Raw genomic sequence first — 17016 nt, 5'->3', positions numbered from 1 at the left:
CATCTGAAATGCTTTCATTGTGTACATCAATGTCAAGTGACCAGTACATGTGTCTTCTTGGAACAGAGTAGCAGAGTAGTAAGTAGCTCATCCATACTCAGATACAGTTGCTTGCCCTGGGTCTGGGTGGAGTACAGGTTGGACATTTCAATGGTGATCTCTCTTAGGGTGGGTGGATACATTAGTAGGAAAACATCCATTGGGTCGGGGCAGCTTTGTTTTACACATTCTGCAGTGTTTGGGCTGTATACTATGTGTTTTGGAATCACAGCAGTGACAGGCCTCTTTGATCGTTTGAACACTCTATCTTTATTTTTGACCACCTGCAGATTTGTCCTTAGCTCTTCTGACTGGCCCCTCTGGAGGGTAGAGGCCCTTGGCTCTTCTGCCTGGCCCCTCTGGAGGGTAGAGGCCCCTGGCTCTTCTGCCTGGCCCCTCTGGAGGGTAGAGGCCCTTGGCTCTTCTGCCTGGCCCCTCTGGAGGGTAGAGGCCCCTGGCACTTCTGCCTGGCCCCTCTGGAGGGTAGAGCCCCCTGGCACTTCTGCCTGGCCCCTCTGGAGGGTAGAGCCCCCTGGCACTTCTGCCTGGCCCCTCTGGAGGGTAGAGCCCCCTGGCACTTCTGACTGGCCCCTCTGGAGGGTAGAGCCCCCTGGCACTTCTGCCTGGCCCCTCTGGAGGGTAGAGCCCCCTGGCACTTCTGCCTGGCCCCTCTGGAGGGTAGAGGCCCCTGGCTCTTCTGCCTGGCCCCTCTGGAGGGTAGAGGCCCTTGGCTCTTCTGCCTGGCCCCTCTGGAGGGTAGAGCCCCCTGGCTCTTCTGACTGGCCCCTCTGGAGGGTAGAGGCCCTTGGCTCTTCATTATCAACAGTGGAGGGGGGTGGGGGAGGGGTGGTGGTGGATGGGGGATGGGGGAGGGGGGCTGGTGAAGGTGAAATCATCACTGAGGATGTTGTTCCTGTCATGATCTGTTTGCATAAATTCAGCATGTGTTTGGGAGCTTTGACGCAGCCATCCTCTTCTCATGATGCAACCAAGGTTTTTTTAGGTCATTATTGTGACCGATGGGATTAATCCATAATGTGGTAAGTAATCCATAATGTGTCATCCACCAAAGATTTTAAGTAATTATAGTTAATAAATATTCAGTAAAAATGTATGCACACTATAATTATGCCTATCAATTATGGAAATACATTGAGGCTTGCTTTTTTATAAATGTTTTATTAATTTGTGATGTGGGTGATAATTACTACTGTAATTTACCATAATGTGGTATTGAAAGTGGAATTGGGTGTAATAAAGTGACCCACAACTGAAAAGCATCCTTGAAATCGGTTCAAGGTGGAAAAAGTGACACTGATCAAGCCTAATGCCATAGCGGTGACATCACCCGGAGGAAGAAGCAACGTCGTGATTGGACGGTGGCCCAAGCCAATCGCGCCGCACTCCAGAAACGCACAGATGGGAAGAGTTTAAAAAAGATTCTGGAAAGTGTTGCGAAGTGGTCCAAAGCCTCTCCACCGGATCGAGCAGAACGGCAGAAGTATCCGAATAATACCTGCGACATCCGCGGGTCTGTCCATTGCACAGGAGGACAAAGGAACATAGGACTTTGCGGTGCTTTGTCTTTGTCCAGGACAGAGGGGTCTACTTCACACATTTGTAAAGGTCCATTCTCCACTGTGACTTACTGTAGTTAGTTAGTAGACTACCATGTCAACCCATTTCAGAAGCGGCCCAGCTTTTGGACTATCTGCCGAGGTCAAGAGTAAGGTAAGTCATATCAAGAGGCTATCATAGACTAGCTACAGTAGAAAGGTGTCGGTCGTCGGATCATAACATTACTGAGATGTGTGAGGCAAGGATGCTTGTGCCCGAAGAGGATGCTCCCACTTGACACGCTTGTCGTCGGCACTTGCGTCCGTACTCTGTTCTCCAGTCTAAATACCACCTCGCTTCCTCTACAGCCTGATGGGGAAAATGTTGATGTTTTAGATAAGAGTGAACGTTTATAGCCCGTTGTTGTTGTTGTTGTTGTTGTTGTTTGCTTTTTTCAGGAGTAGTTTCATTATTATGAACTCAGTAGTCAACTATGGTAAGAATATGATGGAGAGAAAGAGAGAGAGGATGTCACCTGTCATAGAGGACACAGACAGACCTGAGTCACATCCGATAGGAATCCACATTGTACATTGGTCTTTAGCCAGGAGTCACACATAGGCCTTTATGAATTACCCTGCGCTCTAGCCCAAACGTAACACACATGATTATCATCAGGCATATGGCCCCACCGCAACTTCCAATGCTATCATAAGAATGTCTCCAGGAGCTGCCAAGTATATCAGCCATGAGCCATCAACACCATCCGGCAGTCTGTGGCCCACACTGAATGCAGCTGACATCAGAACCACATTCTGATGTTGGCTCGGGTGAGTGGGGGGTGGTTAAGGAAAGGATGTTCCTTAGGTTGTACAACATTAGCTCAGACCCAGAACTCTGAACCCAGGACGTCCGTCCAGTGGCTGAAGAAGGCCTTGTAATCATTTTAAAACCGTCACTCCTTCCACGAGGAGCCCTTTTAAAAAAAAGTCTCCTTTGTTTTAACAGAAAAGCCATGATGCATGCTCCTCATTTGTTTACCTGACCATCAGGAGTTTTACTTTTATTCTTTTATTAGGTCCATTTATGTTCATTGACATTGTAATGACAGTAAGGCACAATCAACATCATGAGTCATGAATGCAGATGTAACCAGGTTGAGATGATAAAACTCACTCCTCAGGTTCAAATAGCCTCCTCCTACTCGCGCTGTCGAAATGCTAGCTTTTCGATAATGTAGCTGGTTTACATCTGTTGACGTCTGTTTCATTGATATCTAATAATTGAGCTTGGACTCGGTGTGTGACTGGCTATCTCTACTGCTGCCTGTGCTGGTGGGTGAGAAGACAGAATTATAAAGAAATACATTTACTCCCGAAAAACATTTCAATTGCCAAGATTGTGTCTTCTTTAGGGTGTGGAAGACAGACAGAACTTTCAGAGATAGATATTCTAGAACTCTTCTTTCCAAACAATCCAATCTCACAAGAGCACTCTGCAGTCCATCCATTACCTCCTTGGCCAGCAGCCACCATAGTCATTAGTCAAGATGGTGATATTCAGGGAAGTCTCTGTCTGGCTGTGGTGGCTGTCACATGAGTCCATTGTGGGTCATTGTGGATGGTGTGTTGGTCCTCACTGATATGGCCATGCTACAAAGTGAATCTTGTTGAAATTGATGAGCGAGTAAATTAGCTATTTTGTGTCTTTATAAAGTTAGGGTTAGGCATAAGATTACAAGTGGGGTTAGGGGTTAGGGATAGTGTGAAGTCAAACTTTATTTATGTAGTATAGCCTCTCGTACATGAATGCAACTCAAAGCGCATTGTGTTTAAAAATCGTATTTTCTGAGAGTCTGAGGGTATTTTCTACTTCCTGCTTAGCAGCTTGGCCAAATGGTGACGACCTGGTAGTATAAGTGCCAGTTTAATGACATCAGATGAGAGTGGAGATGCTCCACATACAGGCAGGTACGTCAGTGGCTCCTACCTCCTTTTAAGGAGTCACACCGCTCTGTCTTAGGAGCTGACATTGTCCCTCTGTAAACAGTTTACACAGCAGTGGGGGTTGACAAATCATCCTAGAGAGACCGAGGAGAGGCTGAACAATGCATTCTGGATTCTAATTCATGTTTCATGCACATACATACAGTACATGATAACTTGTGTCTACTATGACCTACTTGACTACTAGAGACCTTGCATTTTTATTTTAAATATGTTTGTAATATATACCTATCATACATATCCTTATGAATCTTCAGGAATAACTCTGGAAGGTATTTTATTCCTATACCCATTGCCTGTATGTAGAAAGGATTCACTCCTGGTAATATACACCTTTTGTTTACTAGTAACCCGACATTCATGAAAAACATTTATTAAACCAGTGGACTAGTGCCAAGTTATTTGGGTCATTTGTATCGTCAAGGACTGACTTTCAAAGTTTGGAAAAAGAGGGCCAGTTCCGATTGCATTCATGACCTTTACATTGAGAAAAAAAAACAACAACAACAAAGTAAAATCAAACTCTGACCAAAATACCTTGGCAGGTGGTGTTGTCGATGTTGGCATGACGTTATCAGACATGGTCTGCCTGAATAGTCAACTCACTATAAAAGGACAGATTCCGGGAAACCCAGAGGGAGGGAAAGAGAGTGAGAGAGAAAGAAAGAGAGAGAATCGGGGGGGGGGGGTGGTGACGGAGTGGAGGGAGGAGTTATTAGGAGAGCTGTTTCTCCCAAGTTTGGTGTGATGGACTGGAAGCTACGCAAACCCTGCTGCTTTGAAATACCTGTTTGTGTTGGCTCCTCGTCCTGCAGGCCCTCTCCCAGGCCGTGAGTGAGTGAGTGAGCAGAACATTCAGAAAAGGAGAGAGAGCGTGCAGAAGGGAGGAGAAATGAGGGGGGTGGGGGCTATGGCCCCACTCTAGAATTTAAAGTATTAGGGGGAAGCGTTTGTGCCAATAAGGAAATACAAGGCAAGGGAGAATCAGTGTCTCTCCATGCAGGAATGTCCCTGGGCCTTTTTCATTTTCACGATTCTTCCTGTTGTTTTTTTACTCTCCTATCCCTCTCCAGGTTTTATTATTATTACAGTAAAGCTCTCATAGGAAAGGAGAACGGAATGTTATCCCACTGTTACGAGACGGGAGGAGAAGAAAACAGTGGGAGCTACTGCTATGACTCTCTGGCTTTGAGTTCCGTTTTGTTGTCTGTGTGTCTTCCTGTAGTTACTGTACAGCTTGGGGGGTCATATGAGTATTTCTCAGTTAGTTGAGCGCACACACACACACACGCACGCGCACACACACACACACACACACACACACACACACACACACACACACATTAATCTCCTAAAACCAGCAGCTAGAGTACACCCATCCCTCAGCAAGTGTTTTATTACATTCTATTGTAATCTCTAACCTCTAACCTCTGCCCCTCAGTTGGCCCAGAAGTACGACCCCCAGAAGGAGGAGGAGCTGAGGCTTTGGATCCAGGATGTGACGGGCAAGAGGGTTGCCGACAACTTCATGGACAGCCTGAAGGATGGAGTCATCTTGTGCGAGTGAGTGAAGGATACTGTCCTTTGGCTTATCAGTTTACCAGAGGAGGCTGTTGGAGGTAGAAGACGGGCTCATTGTAATGCATGAAATGGAATTGAATGAGGAATTCCATTACATGCATTACAATGAGCCCATCCTCAGATTTCTACCCCCCCACAGCCTACACTGCAGTTTACATACGATCAAAGAGGACAGTGGGGCTCTCAAAGTCATTACACTGTTTTGAAATGTTTACCTGCTCCTTTTTCCTGTGTGTAGCCTTATCAACACACTCCAGCCAGGATCTGTGAGAAGGATCAACACCTCCCCTCAAAACTGGCACCAGGTGAGCTTGCTCTGAAGCAGATGATGCATACAGTAACACGTGTTTGATACCATTCCTCTAACTCATTGTAATGCATGAAATGGAATGGAATGAGGATGAGCCCGTCCTCCGATTTCTGCCTCCACTAGCCTCCCCTGTAATATGTAATGACAACCTGTGCTCAGCAGTGAACAGTGTTGATAAACCAAGAACCATCAGTCTGTGTTGTTCTCCATACCTACAAGCCACTGAAACAAGGGGTCGGGCTTAAGAATAGGCTTAATAGAACAATGAGGGACAAAACGTGTAACATTTCGGTCAAAGACCTTTGTCAGGTCTTTCATCAGGTCTTTGACGAAGGTCTACTTTAAGTTCTACTTTAAGTCTGGCTTCTCTTACACTCTTATGTTGCAAAGAGACTACCTCAGATATGCAAAATCCTTCATCAGGCAATCTTCATCAGGCATAGAATGTCATACTAAGTTTCTCAGTAATTGTGATCCTCTATAAAAGCCCTTTAAATGACAAGCGTTGCCAGAGTAGCCAGATCTGCTAGACATGGACGGCACACGGCGCTTATTTACATTCCTGGCAGCAGCTGCGTAGGTAAATCATGCTCATCTCAGCATGCATCGTTAGCTCTTCTTTATTTATTATTTTATATGTTTTGTCCCTCGCTCTCTTTGTGTGGGACTAGAAAAGCAAACAGCACTTAGGTGTTTGTTGAGCCACTTTCAGAGAATCCTGAGTGCCAGAGTACACAACAACAACAAATGATGAATGCATCAGCAGCCTGAGCACTGTCCCAGTACATTAGCAGGAAATGCCTCAGTGTTAATGGGGGTTTGTCAGGCGTTACAGAATAAATAGGTTTCTTCCAACTACGGAAATTAGTCCGGAGTCTCAAATACATTTCATTTAAACAGTTATGACAATATCAAACTAACACTTTGTAACAGATGTTCACTTCACACTGTTAAGGGTCAGTGACACTACTCTGAAAATGTATTTAACTAGATGAACAATTATTTTTACAAGTTGATCTACTTTAAAGCTGCCTTTGTCAAACAAAAGCTACTTTGAATTAAGTTGAACTACCACCAAGCTACTGTACAGCAACACATAGTTACTCTAATAGTTGAGCTACATGTAGTGGAATTACTCCCCAACACTGCCCCTTCATTTGTACTTCCCTCTAATGGATCACTTACCCTTAACTACTTCTACTTCTTTTCTCGCTCAGCTGGAAAACATTGCCAATTTTGTCCGAGCCATCACAGAATATGGGTTGAAGCCACATGATCTGTTCGAGGCCAACGACCTGTTTGAGAACACTAACCACACTCAGGTCCAGAGCACGCTGATGACCTTGGCTGGAGTGGTGAGTCACGGAAGGAGGTCTAATGCAACTTGGCCCCGAGATCCCTACCTCTTTCTTTAGCCAACTATTAGGACTATCGTTGTCGTGTATGGCATGACTACCATAGTCATAGATGTTGGCTGAAGTACACACTGTACAGATACTGAAGCCCAGATCTCTACTGCATACCAGAACTCTACTGCATACCAATATATGACTGTATTATTGACATGACATAACATAAAACATGTCACCTATTGTTTTTATTCTACAACGTTACAGTGGAGGCTGGAGGAGGTAGAAATCATAGGAGGGCTCATTGTAACGCATTCTCCTCCAGCCTCCACTGCTACGTAAGATTTCCATCACATGTCATTGTTAGTAGCCTTCTCAGTGGGACCTAATCTCTGCTTCTGTACCTCTCCTTTCCTCAGGCCAAGTCCAAGGGTTTCCACTCCAAGTACGACATCGGGGTGAAGTATGCTGAGAAACAACAGCGGCGTTTCGCCCCAGAGAAGATGAAGGAGGGACGCAACGTGATTGGTCTTCAGGTCAGAGCTGAGCTAGTCTGTCCTTCTGTTTGTCTCAATGTACCTAGAATCAACATATGTGTATTATGATGTGGAAGTAGCTACAATAGCATATACATACGTACATTGTATTAATTTCAGTGGAGAAGTTGTCCATTTTGTCTATGAGTTTTGTCCATTTATTTATGTATTATGTATTGTTCGACAGGGACAATGCAAATTATTCAATATGCCCATTTCCACATCAATGTAAGAGTTAGCTAGATAGCTAATTTTCCTCTGTATTCCCTCTGCAACTTTTAATGTCATCAGAGCTCAATCTTAACCAACACACCAACGTTTGGTTACTGTATGTATGTCCTCAGATGGGTACCAACAAGTTGGCCAGCCAGAAGGGCATGACCTCCTATGGCACACGGCGCCACCTGTACGACCCCAAGTCGGGCATGGACAACCCTATGGACCAGTCCACCATCAGCCTTCAGATGGGCACCAATAAAGGAGCCAACCAGGTGGAGTCGCTGTTTGAATTAATATATTCTCTGGTTTCTCAAAAACAATTAATTGAAATGGATATACAGTTAGGTCCATATATATTGGGACTCTGACAGAAAACATATTCAAGTGACCGTTATATAATGAATCTGGGCTTAAAATGCAGATTCTCAGCTTTAATTTGAGGGTATTCACATCACATTGAAGGAAGGGTTTAGGAATTACAGCTCTTTAATGTAGCTCCCTCTTTTTCAAGGGACCAAAAGTAATTGGACAATTGACAAAAAAATCTGTTTCATGGACCTGTGTGGGCTATTCCTTCATTATTTCTTTATCAAGTAAGCAGGTAAAAGGTCTGTGTTGATTCCAAGTGTGGCATTTGCATTTGGAAACTGTTGCTGTGAACGCACAACATGCGGTCAACAGAGCTTTCAATGCAAGTGAAACAGGCCATCCTTAGGCTGCTTAAACAAACAAAAATCCATCAGAGAGAGCGAATAGATGCCATAATAAACAATATCACAGACACCTTGTAGATACAATACATAACAAAATGCAAAAGCTAATCCACATTATCTAATGTATTAGTATTTCCTTTATCTGCCTGTCTTGAAAAGGCAATGTTATGCAAAATGTCACATTATTTTGTCATATTATACAGGATGTCTAATCCTTCCTGTGCTTCTTGTGGTTCCCTCTCTATTTCTCCTTCTCTTTCTCTCTCTCTTTCTCTCTCCCCAGTCCGGCATGACAGCTGCAGGTACCAGGAGACAGATCTTTGACAAGAAGCTGGACCTGGAGAACTGTGACACCACCACAGTCTCTCTGCAGATGGGCTCCAACAAGGGGGCGTCCCAGCAGGGCATGACCACGTACGGCAGCGCCCGGCAGGTCTACGACAACAAGTACTGCTCCAACCCCACCGAGGACGGCGTCAACAACGGCCAGGGGGCCGAGGAATATGACGGCTACGCCTACTCTGACTAACAAGGACAGACCACAACCCTCAGCCCACCCTCAAACAACCCCTCCCTCCCTCTCTCAACCAGCAATACCAACAGTTTTTTTTTGTTACTGTTGTTGTCGAAATATCATCATCATCATCATCATCATCCCAGGCTGTTTCAAAGCATTGTGTTCTTCCGTTCTATAAGGGGACGCCTTGTTCCCCTTGAAGAAAAGAGTGCATTGTTTTTGTAATCATTTTTAATCATGTGCCCTTTTTGTAATCATTTTCATTTAGCGGCCAATTCCCTTCCTGAGCGATCTTAGTATGGTGAACAAAATTACCCAGAAATCAAATCAAGAAATCAGAAGAGACCCATTCTATCATAAATCTCAATTTTGTATGTCCTTTTATATTTATAGAGCTTTCATCGTTTTTAGAGATTCACAGCTGTAGATCCCCGTCTAGCTCGAACATTGAGAAAACAGAAAACATTCCATGAAAGGAAAGAAGTGACCTCTAACCCCTAATGGAACCAGAGCCCTCGTCCACAACCAAATTCTAGAGGCTCTGGTGTTCCATCCATGACACGAAACCCACAGAATCTTCCAGGAGGACACAGGAACATGGACTTGTAGCTTTGAGCAAACTTTGGCTGTCTTTGCACCACTGTGCTGGCATCTCTTCTTTTCTTCACAAGCCTGCCGATTAGCCACTTTACACAACTTTAGATTAGACTGTGTTCAACATTTTTCTAGTATATTTTTTATATCATCAGAAAGTTGGGCAATAAGTTACATCCAGGCAGGTTGTCAGGTCTGGTCTGCTTTCATTAAAGTGAGTGACCAACATAGGCATCATGACCAAACCAACAGAATATTAAAAGTACTTATTAAGTAGTCTCTTCAACCCTTTGACGCTTTTTGTGTATACAGAGCAGATGCCATTGGCTGCAAATAAGCCCCTCTATCTATGACTTCATGGTTGCCACACAATTAGCATTTCTGAGACAACTTCTGTTCTCCTCTCGCCTCAGTGGCACACAGCTTTTATATATTGTTGCTCTATTTGCACACGCTGCACATGGCTAGAATAACATACAACGGCTACATTGAATTGTGGGGATTGAAGCCAGGTCGTGGAGAGCTACCACATCTGCTACTCATCATGTGACCCATGTGCTGGTTTAGACCATTGGTACTAGATGGTATGACCTTCCAGTTGGTATCCTCTGAATGGCAGCAGCATGCAGTAGACCCTTTCACTTCATGGTACAGCGTACCTGTACCTACACCTGTACCTGTACCTACAGCGTACCTGTACCGTGCCCACCGCTGGACTTGAATGTAACGTGATTGTAAGGTGATTCTGAGCACAGCCAGGCGTGAGGGTCACTTACTTGAAATTTGTCACCTTATCAGATATCCCAAGTGCACAGCATAATTTTGACTAACGCGTACATGATGGTTTAATTATAAAGAAAAATGCTTCAAAGCTTCGGATGGATGGAATGGAAGTTGAGATATGGTTCAATGCATTCATGGAGTATTGTGATCATGGGCAAAGACCTTGAAAAGCAGAACGGGCCTGCGCTTTGTGTGCTCAGATAATAAACAATTGTGCCTTTTTCTACACTTCACTCACCAATAAGATTTATGTTCATATGCCTGCCCTGCACCTTGTTGGCTTCCCGGGATCTAGACTAGTCATATACGTATTAATCTTGTCTGGTAAAGAGAGCTGCATTAGTTAAACTTTACCTTAATTCACACTACAGAGCCGAACTGAGCTTAGCCGAACCGGGCTTGTCTCATTGCACATCCACCCGAGTTGCTGAAACAGTGCTGGGAATTACCGTGTGAAAAGAAAGTATGAGCCAGCACAGTATGGTTCTGGTTAGCCCTGTAGTGTGTAAAGCTTCTTTGATGGGTCCTGGCGGTGGTGAATTACAGGGCAGTGTTGATATGTTTTTTTTTATATTAAGTGCAGGTATTTGAATGTTCTGAATTAGATATTATTCCTAACAACTCCTAAAATGTTTCTGGAATATATAGTGATTGATAGTGTGCTTACATCAAAAAGGACCATGTTCTGAGACTGAGACAATATTCATGTGTGCAGAATTATCAACATGGCTATTTCCTACATTTGTATGCCATCTAGTGTTGCAGAATCCCTTTAACTGCTTCATACAGACATAAGGTGAAGGGGGGGGAAAAAACATCTATATTGTTAGTTGAGCCATCAAATGTACCAAAGGATGTTCCTTTTATTCAAGACCAAACTTATACTGTATAATTACAGAGCCGTTAGACGTTATGTACAAAGTCACGTGCACATAAAATGCCAAGAAAATATACTTTGTGACATTCAGAATGAATGTCATCGATATCCAGACAAAATACAATGTGTGACATTACACGTCTTTGTTGGCTCCCCATGTGGTCTTAACCTTGCGTAAATGTTGTTCAGACGTTTTACCCATTGTTCAGTCTCCTAAATATCTCTTTTGTATGTGCCTTTCACTTAAAATGACATTTGTGCAATATAATAAAAACACAACAAAAACATGATCTGATCTATGTTTATAAACAAGTTCTTTCACTAAGGGTGGAATCCAAACTCTAGATCCACTTGTGTACCATGGAATGTCAGTGAGAATTCCACCCTCTCAATCAGAGACATACTCAGATATATGCAACTCAATTACTCTGATGTAATCAGATACAGAGAGGTGTGAATTACATTGATGTTTAATTGGTTGATTACATTTTAAAAAATCGATTGTAATAAAAAAATTCATTAGGTCAAAACAAAATTAACTACAGGTTACATGACTCATACAAACTGAAATCTACTGGACCTGTTATGCCAAATTATGTCCGCCTGACAGATACTGTCCACCTGATGTAATCAATGTCTTTCGAATGCCGTTTCTATGTCGATGCTTGCATCTTCTTGCACTTGAATAACATTATTTTGATGCAGGCTCACTAGTGAGCTATAGCTTTTGTGTTGGCATGGCCATTTTATATTAAAACACCTGCTAGCATGCTAATTTCACACATAATTCACTCCGCTAATGTTACAGAGTTGGCTAGTTAATCCACATCACATGTAAACATTTGTACAGCCAAATCAAATGTACATTTGTAATATAGAGGTATTACGGAGCACCCACATTGATTACATCAGGCGGACACCATTTGGCAAGCGGACCCACAAATGGAGGGACAAACACATGAGACAAAGGAATGTCAACCAACTAGACTTGCCAGTTAAACTACTAAATAATGACAGTTGAAAAGTTAACTTAAAACAAGGAATTCATTGGAATGTTTCATTGTCCTACCCACCATCCAACCTTGTCAGAGGGGAAATAGTGTAAAAAAAAAAAGTGTAACTTTCGTTATAGGTAGACTCTGGGATAAGACATGAATGGGAAAAGAGAGGGGCGACGCTACCAGAAATAATTTCAAAACGATCAAGAAACGAGGAGACGGATCCACTCCGACACCCATATGGCGATGGTGGGAATGCGCCGATGTCTAACGAGTGCCTAGCGTTGTTCACATCTTAACTTACTTCAAATATCTTTGGCAGAAGTTGCTGTGACTTTCTGGTGTGACGTCACATCCCAGAGTCTACCTTTAAATCACTCAGTTTGTTAGGAGCTGGAGTGGATGGACACTGAGGATTTCACAGACCCAGTACTGCATGTTGTCATCAGTCTTCTCCAGCTCATCACATCTACTACATGGCAGAACAGAACCCTGAACAGAACCCTGGCCCAGCCAGAGATCAGAGGTGACCCATCACAGGGGATATGGGGGGTTGGGGGGCTGAGGTCAGCGGTCAGACAGGGAGTGAGTCCGGGGGGTTGGGGGTTGGGAGAGAGAACAACACTGCTACTGATTGGCTGACTCACAAGCATCAATCCAGTCGCTGTAAACATCCACTGGTTCTGACAGATCTGGAGAAGAGTGTTAAAGAAACTTCAAGAGAACACAGACAAGAGGACAACAGAACACAGAGTAAGCGGTTAAGAGCAAAAATCAACACTTTAATATTCTCTGAACACCCCACAAGTATTTTGGGTGCGCTAAGCATGAAAGTGGGAATCTGCCAACAATGAGGGAGACAATTTCAGACAATCAAAAGGACAGTTTAATGTTGTTCAAAAGGATACAAGTTATAGGTGTCTGGAATTCCTCCAAGCAGACTGTACAAGATATTATTCCTGTGTTTCGAGTCCGTTCCCTGCAAGGAAAGAGAAAACATTTATCAGACATCAATACACTCAGGCAGGCCCAGAGAAATGTGCATGCCAGTATAACATACATGATCATATCAGCATCACAGGTTAACGTTATACCCGTCATTACCCAACGGTACAGTGGAAAACTCCAAACATGGCACTACGCATTGCAATTCTGCTTTGTTTACAAGTCTCATTAAATGCGGCTCTACCTCCTGAGCCACAGCCTCCCCAGCATACAGGAAAGGCTTCTGTTTACAGCAGCAACTGGGTGAACTTACATTTTAACGTCACAGGACTTCTCGTGGTTACAAAACGGGCAAGTGAACTGGACATCCAAGTTGCCCGTCAATTTCTTTTTGGGAGGTGGCTTTCTCTTTGACTTTCTGCGTCCCATCCTCGATGTAGCCTAATGCAAACTGTAACTGTAAGGATTCAATCACAAATGATATGTTACTTCTTTGGTGAAGAACCTATCCAATGGATCTTGCTGTGGAAGAACTTCACTGAAGTTATTAGATTTTTAAAAAGGCATTTGTTCATGTAAGGCATATAAAGACTAGACGTTTACGACTTGTGGCTATTATTGACATGGACTATTTGTCAACTACATAGGCCTACTAAATGCATGCGCCCACTAACAATACGCCTGTGTAAATAAACGCCTGTGATCAAACTTCTTTATCAGGCATACTGTCTGACAATAGTTTTCTAATGAAACACATCATTACTTTGTTTTCATTTTAACCAACCCATGATGTTATGAAAAAGTATAACTGTAACAACTAAGCCCACACGGACACAGAAGTGGACATCATCAGTGAGCCGCCATCGCGTGGACTTCCTCTCTGTTGCAGCATCACTGCTGCTAGGCTACTTAGACAGGCCTACTGATACTGAATGTTAGTCAACACATAGTATCGGTGTCTCAAGTTTATTTCCATAACTATTCTATTGTTATTATTTGTTTAATACTTCTGATCTTCAGAAATTCCCAATATGTTCAAGACAAAAGAGCGCGAGGAAACACAGCAAGATTAGCGACACAGTCATCTTGCACAGCTTGAGGAGAGAATAACGAAAACAAAAATAAATCAGTCCGCAAAATCTATGTTTTTTTAATTCAATAGATTATGCAGTAGAAAGCAAGCTAAACATACCTAACAAGCTACTTTTTCTTACCCGATTACTGACGATTTGATGTTGTTGAAAATTGTAGTTTTATCCGGAAATTGTGCCGAGCTCTTTCATCTGATTGGGCGAATAAAGGGATTTTTAGGTTGATCATTGGTTCAACATCAGTCATCAGCCCGCCTCTTAGGTGACGTTATTTCTGTCGTTATTAACGTATTCATTGGATTATTATAAAATATACATATATTCATTGACAGAAAAGAAAACCTAACAAAAATGTTTACTGATAGTTTATGCCAGTGTAAAGAAAACTCACAAACTAAATTCTGATTGGCATTGCACTTTTATTTAATCATGGCCTCATGATATGGCTAGGAGTTGTGCCACAAAGAAGGTTAAATAAAATGGTAGACAGATGATCCCACCATTGATTTCCAAACTATTTCCGTCTGAAACAAACACACAAAGTATGATAATAGCTTCACACTGTTATCATTCTATTCTATTCTTCTTATAGTATATAAATATCAAGCACTGTTGTCTCACCTGCCTATTATTCAATTAGACAACCATTATATTATATTAATTAGATATTAGCATTTGATGATAACAGCAAGGACGTTTTGAATGATTTGACTTACCTGGCACACACACTACACACACTCTTTGGCCTGTTGGCCACTGATGCCCTCATCTGAATCTGAATCTGTTCGCCACTGATGCCCTCATCTGAATCTGAAGCGACTGGCATTATTCTCTGTACTGTTCCAATGTGACCTAATATAATATATAATATATTATTATTATTATTATTATTATTATTATTATTATTATACAATGTACAAGAGACCAAAAAGGGGGCAAATGCACAGCAATTGCCACAAACACACTACCCTGGTTTGTTATCACCCATGCAAATATCTATTCTATTCATCACACTGTGAACAATCTTTAACTGATATCTTACCTAATTTCTTGGGGGCCTTGCCTTTCGATATTGTTATATTCTGAAGCCGATACTGTATCGCTGAGGCCTCTAAGGATCTAAAGAAGGAAAATAAGCACCAGATGAAAGTACATAGCAGGGGAGCCTGGTGGAGGCAGAAATCAGAAAAAACTATTTCTACCTCTGCCAGCCTTCCCTGATACACAGGGAAGCTATCATAATGGGGAGGATAACTCTCTGAAACTGCAGTTAGTCAGATGAATAGGCTATAGCAATACTACAACCTCACCCCAGGGCAGGGCATTCACCTTAGTCTGAGAACATCCGCTTGTTCTTGGCAGGTGTCAATCATTCTCTCCAAGCACTAAGAATGGACACAGCATGGATTAGTCCCGGACAGGTAATATTACCTTTATTTAGTTTAGTCACAAGGTGTCACTTGTGAGCCCTAATAAATAACATAGATGATCATATCAAGCCTACATCAGTTTGTAAGCCTACATCAATGGCGCAATGGACGAAGAAAAAACATGGTGGTCAATATGATTTAGAGCAGTGGTCTTCAACCCTCTCCTCGGGGACCACCAGCCGTTCCACATATTTGATCTGTTTCACCAGCAGCACACCTGATTCAACTAATCAAGTCCAAAACAATTATGGTTTGTACTTGATTAAAAGCCAAGACCTAGGTTCTAGGCTCTGGACAATCTAGACAATTTGATGGCAGCTACTAGATTGTAAACATAAGTGCAATATTGTAATACAACTGTGAACATTTCTGGCAGCTACTAGACTGGAATATGAGATACAACTGTGAACATTCTAAATCTGCTACTGTGACACTTTAATGAATGTGCAACAAGTATTATGTGCAATATGACAACCCATGTTTACATAAGGTTCAGATATAGGAAAAAGTTAGGATATTTATAGCATAGCATAGTGTACAGCACAGTGTTTTATTGTATAGTAGATAGTGTACATAGCCTTTATTTTTGTCAACCAGCTCTTTTCTCTTTTTTGTTTTACCCTTGGCTCTCTTGTTTTTAGTTTTTTTTTTTTCAAGCACCAGATGAGCCCCCCCTCCTAAATTTCATTGTACGGTACCTGTACTGTATTAATGACAATAAATACCATTCATTCATTCATTCATTCATTCATTAGTTGAATCAGGTGTGCTGGTGGTGGAACAGATCAAATGTGGAACGGCTGGTGGTCCCCGAGGAGAGGGTTGAAAACCACTGATTTAGAGGATACAACCAATATTAGGTCCTAGTTTCCTGAATACCATATCTCTGCAGTGCCTCTCTGTGAATCTGCGCTGGGCTTCATCTCTCTGATGCCCTACGGAGAGAGAAAAACTGATTACCGTATATTTATAAAACGCCTCCACAGGTCACCTCCTATAAAAACTGTGGAAGAGGCGGCTTCACAGACACAGATTAAGTGATTCTCCATTGAAATTTTTTTTTTTAGTCTAGGACTAGGCTTAATCTAGGTCCCGGAAACCATCTTTTATGTTCTCAAGGGTGGGAACAAAACTTGCTAAGTAGGCTGTGAAAGTTGTGGACGTCCTCCCTCAGCTCAGCGATCTGTTCCCACAGTATCCTCCGACTAAAGGGACAAACAGACACGTCACACAGATAAGGAAGGGAGAGAGGAGTTAACTGTGTGCTTGCCATGTGATGATTAATGGAGAAACACACATCGTGACATTAGAATGATAAGGTTCTATCTCCATTTTTGTCAAAATTGAGTTTTTTACATAATCTGATCCATTAGGTGTTTATTAATGCCTGTGTGGTGTTATTTTTTAAATGTTGACATTTTTTAGTTAGTAATTCATAAAATACAAAGGTTCCATCTCACAAAACATAATG

General features: G+C 42.5%; 2 protein-coding genes across 2 annotated transcripts; one reads left to right on the top strand and one right to left on the bottom strand.

Annotated features, from left to right (window-relative positions):
* Positions 1-1710: 1710 nt before the first annotated feature.
* On the top strand, positions 1711-8839 carry cnn1b (calponin 1, basic, smooth muscle, b; the record flags this gene model as incomplete). Its single annotated transcript, XM_080524209.1, has 7 exons — positions 1711-1770; positions 5044-5165; positions 5422-5488; positions 6711-6848; positions 7262-7378; positions 7723-7869; positions 8594-8839. The coding sequence occupies 7 exons, from the start codon at positions 1711-1713 to the stop codon at positions 8837-8839; spliced, it is 897 nt and encodes a 298-aa protein (XP_080380335.1).
* Positions 8840-11054: 2215 nt separating this feature from the next.
* elof1 (elongation factor 1) lies at positions 11055-14293 on the bottom strand. The gene is made up of 4 exons (XM_080524227.1): positions 14239-14293; positions 13338-13481; positions 12988-13058; positions 11055-12771 (listed from the first exon to the last, which is right to left on the bottom strand). Exons 2-4 carry the CDS (start codon positions 13451-13453, stop codon positions 12707-12709), a joined length of 252 nt encoding a protein of 83 aa, XP_080380353.1. The 5' UTR covers positions 13454-13481; positions 14239-14293; the 3' UTR covers positions 11055-12706.
* Between the last annotated feature and the right edge of the window lie 2723 nt (positions 14294-17016).

Source organism: Nansenia antarctica, assembly GCF_963989245.1.
Source record: "Nansenia antarctica genome assembly, chromosome: 2".
Classification (NCBI taxonomy): Eukaryota; Metazoa; Chordata; class Actinopteri; order Argentiniformes; family Microstomatidae; genus Nansenia; species Nansenia antarctica.
This window is presented reverse-complemented; position numbering and strand designations above follow the sequence as displayed.

Excerpts from the sequence above, each read along its gene's own strand:
- elof1 (XM_080524227.1), bottom strand. The coding sequence starts at position 13,453 with ATGGGACGCAGAAAGTCAAAGAGAAAGCCACCTCCCAAAAAGAAATTG. Across the intron at positions 13,059-13,337 it reads AAGTCCTGTGACGTTAAAAT|GGAACGGACTCGAAACACAG; the intron begins GTAAGTTCACCC and ends CTTTCCTTGCAG. Across the intron at positions 12,772-12,987 it reads ATTCCAGACACCTATAACTT|ATCTGTCAGAACCAGTGGAT; the intron begins GTATCCTTTTGA and ends ACTCTTCTCCAG.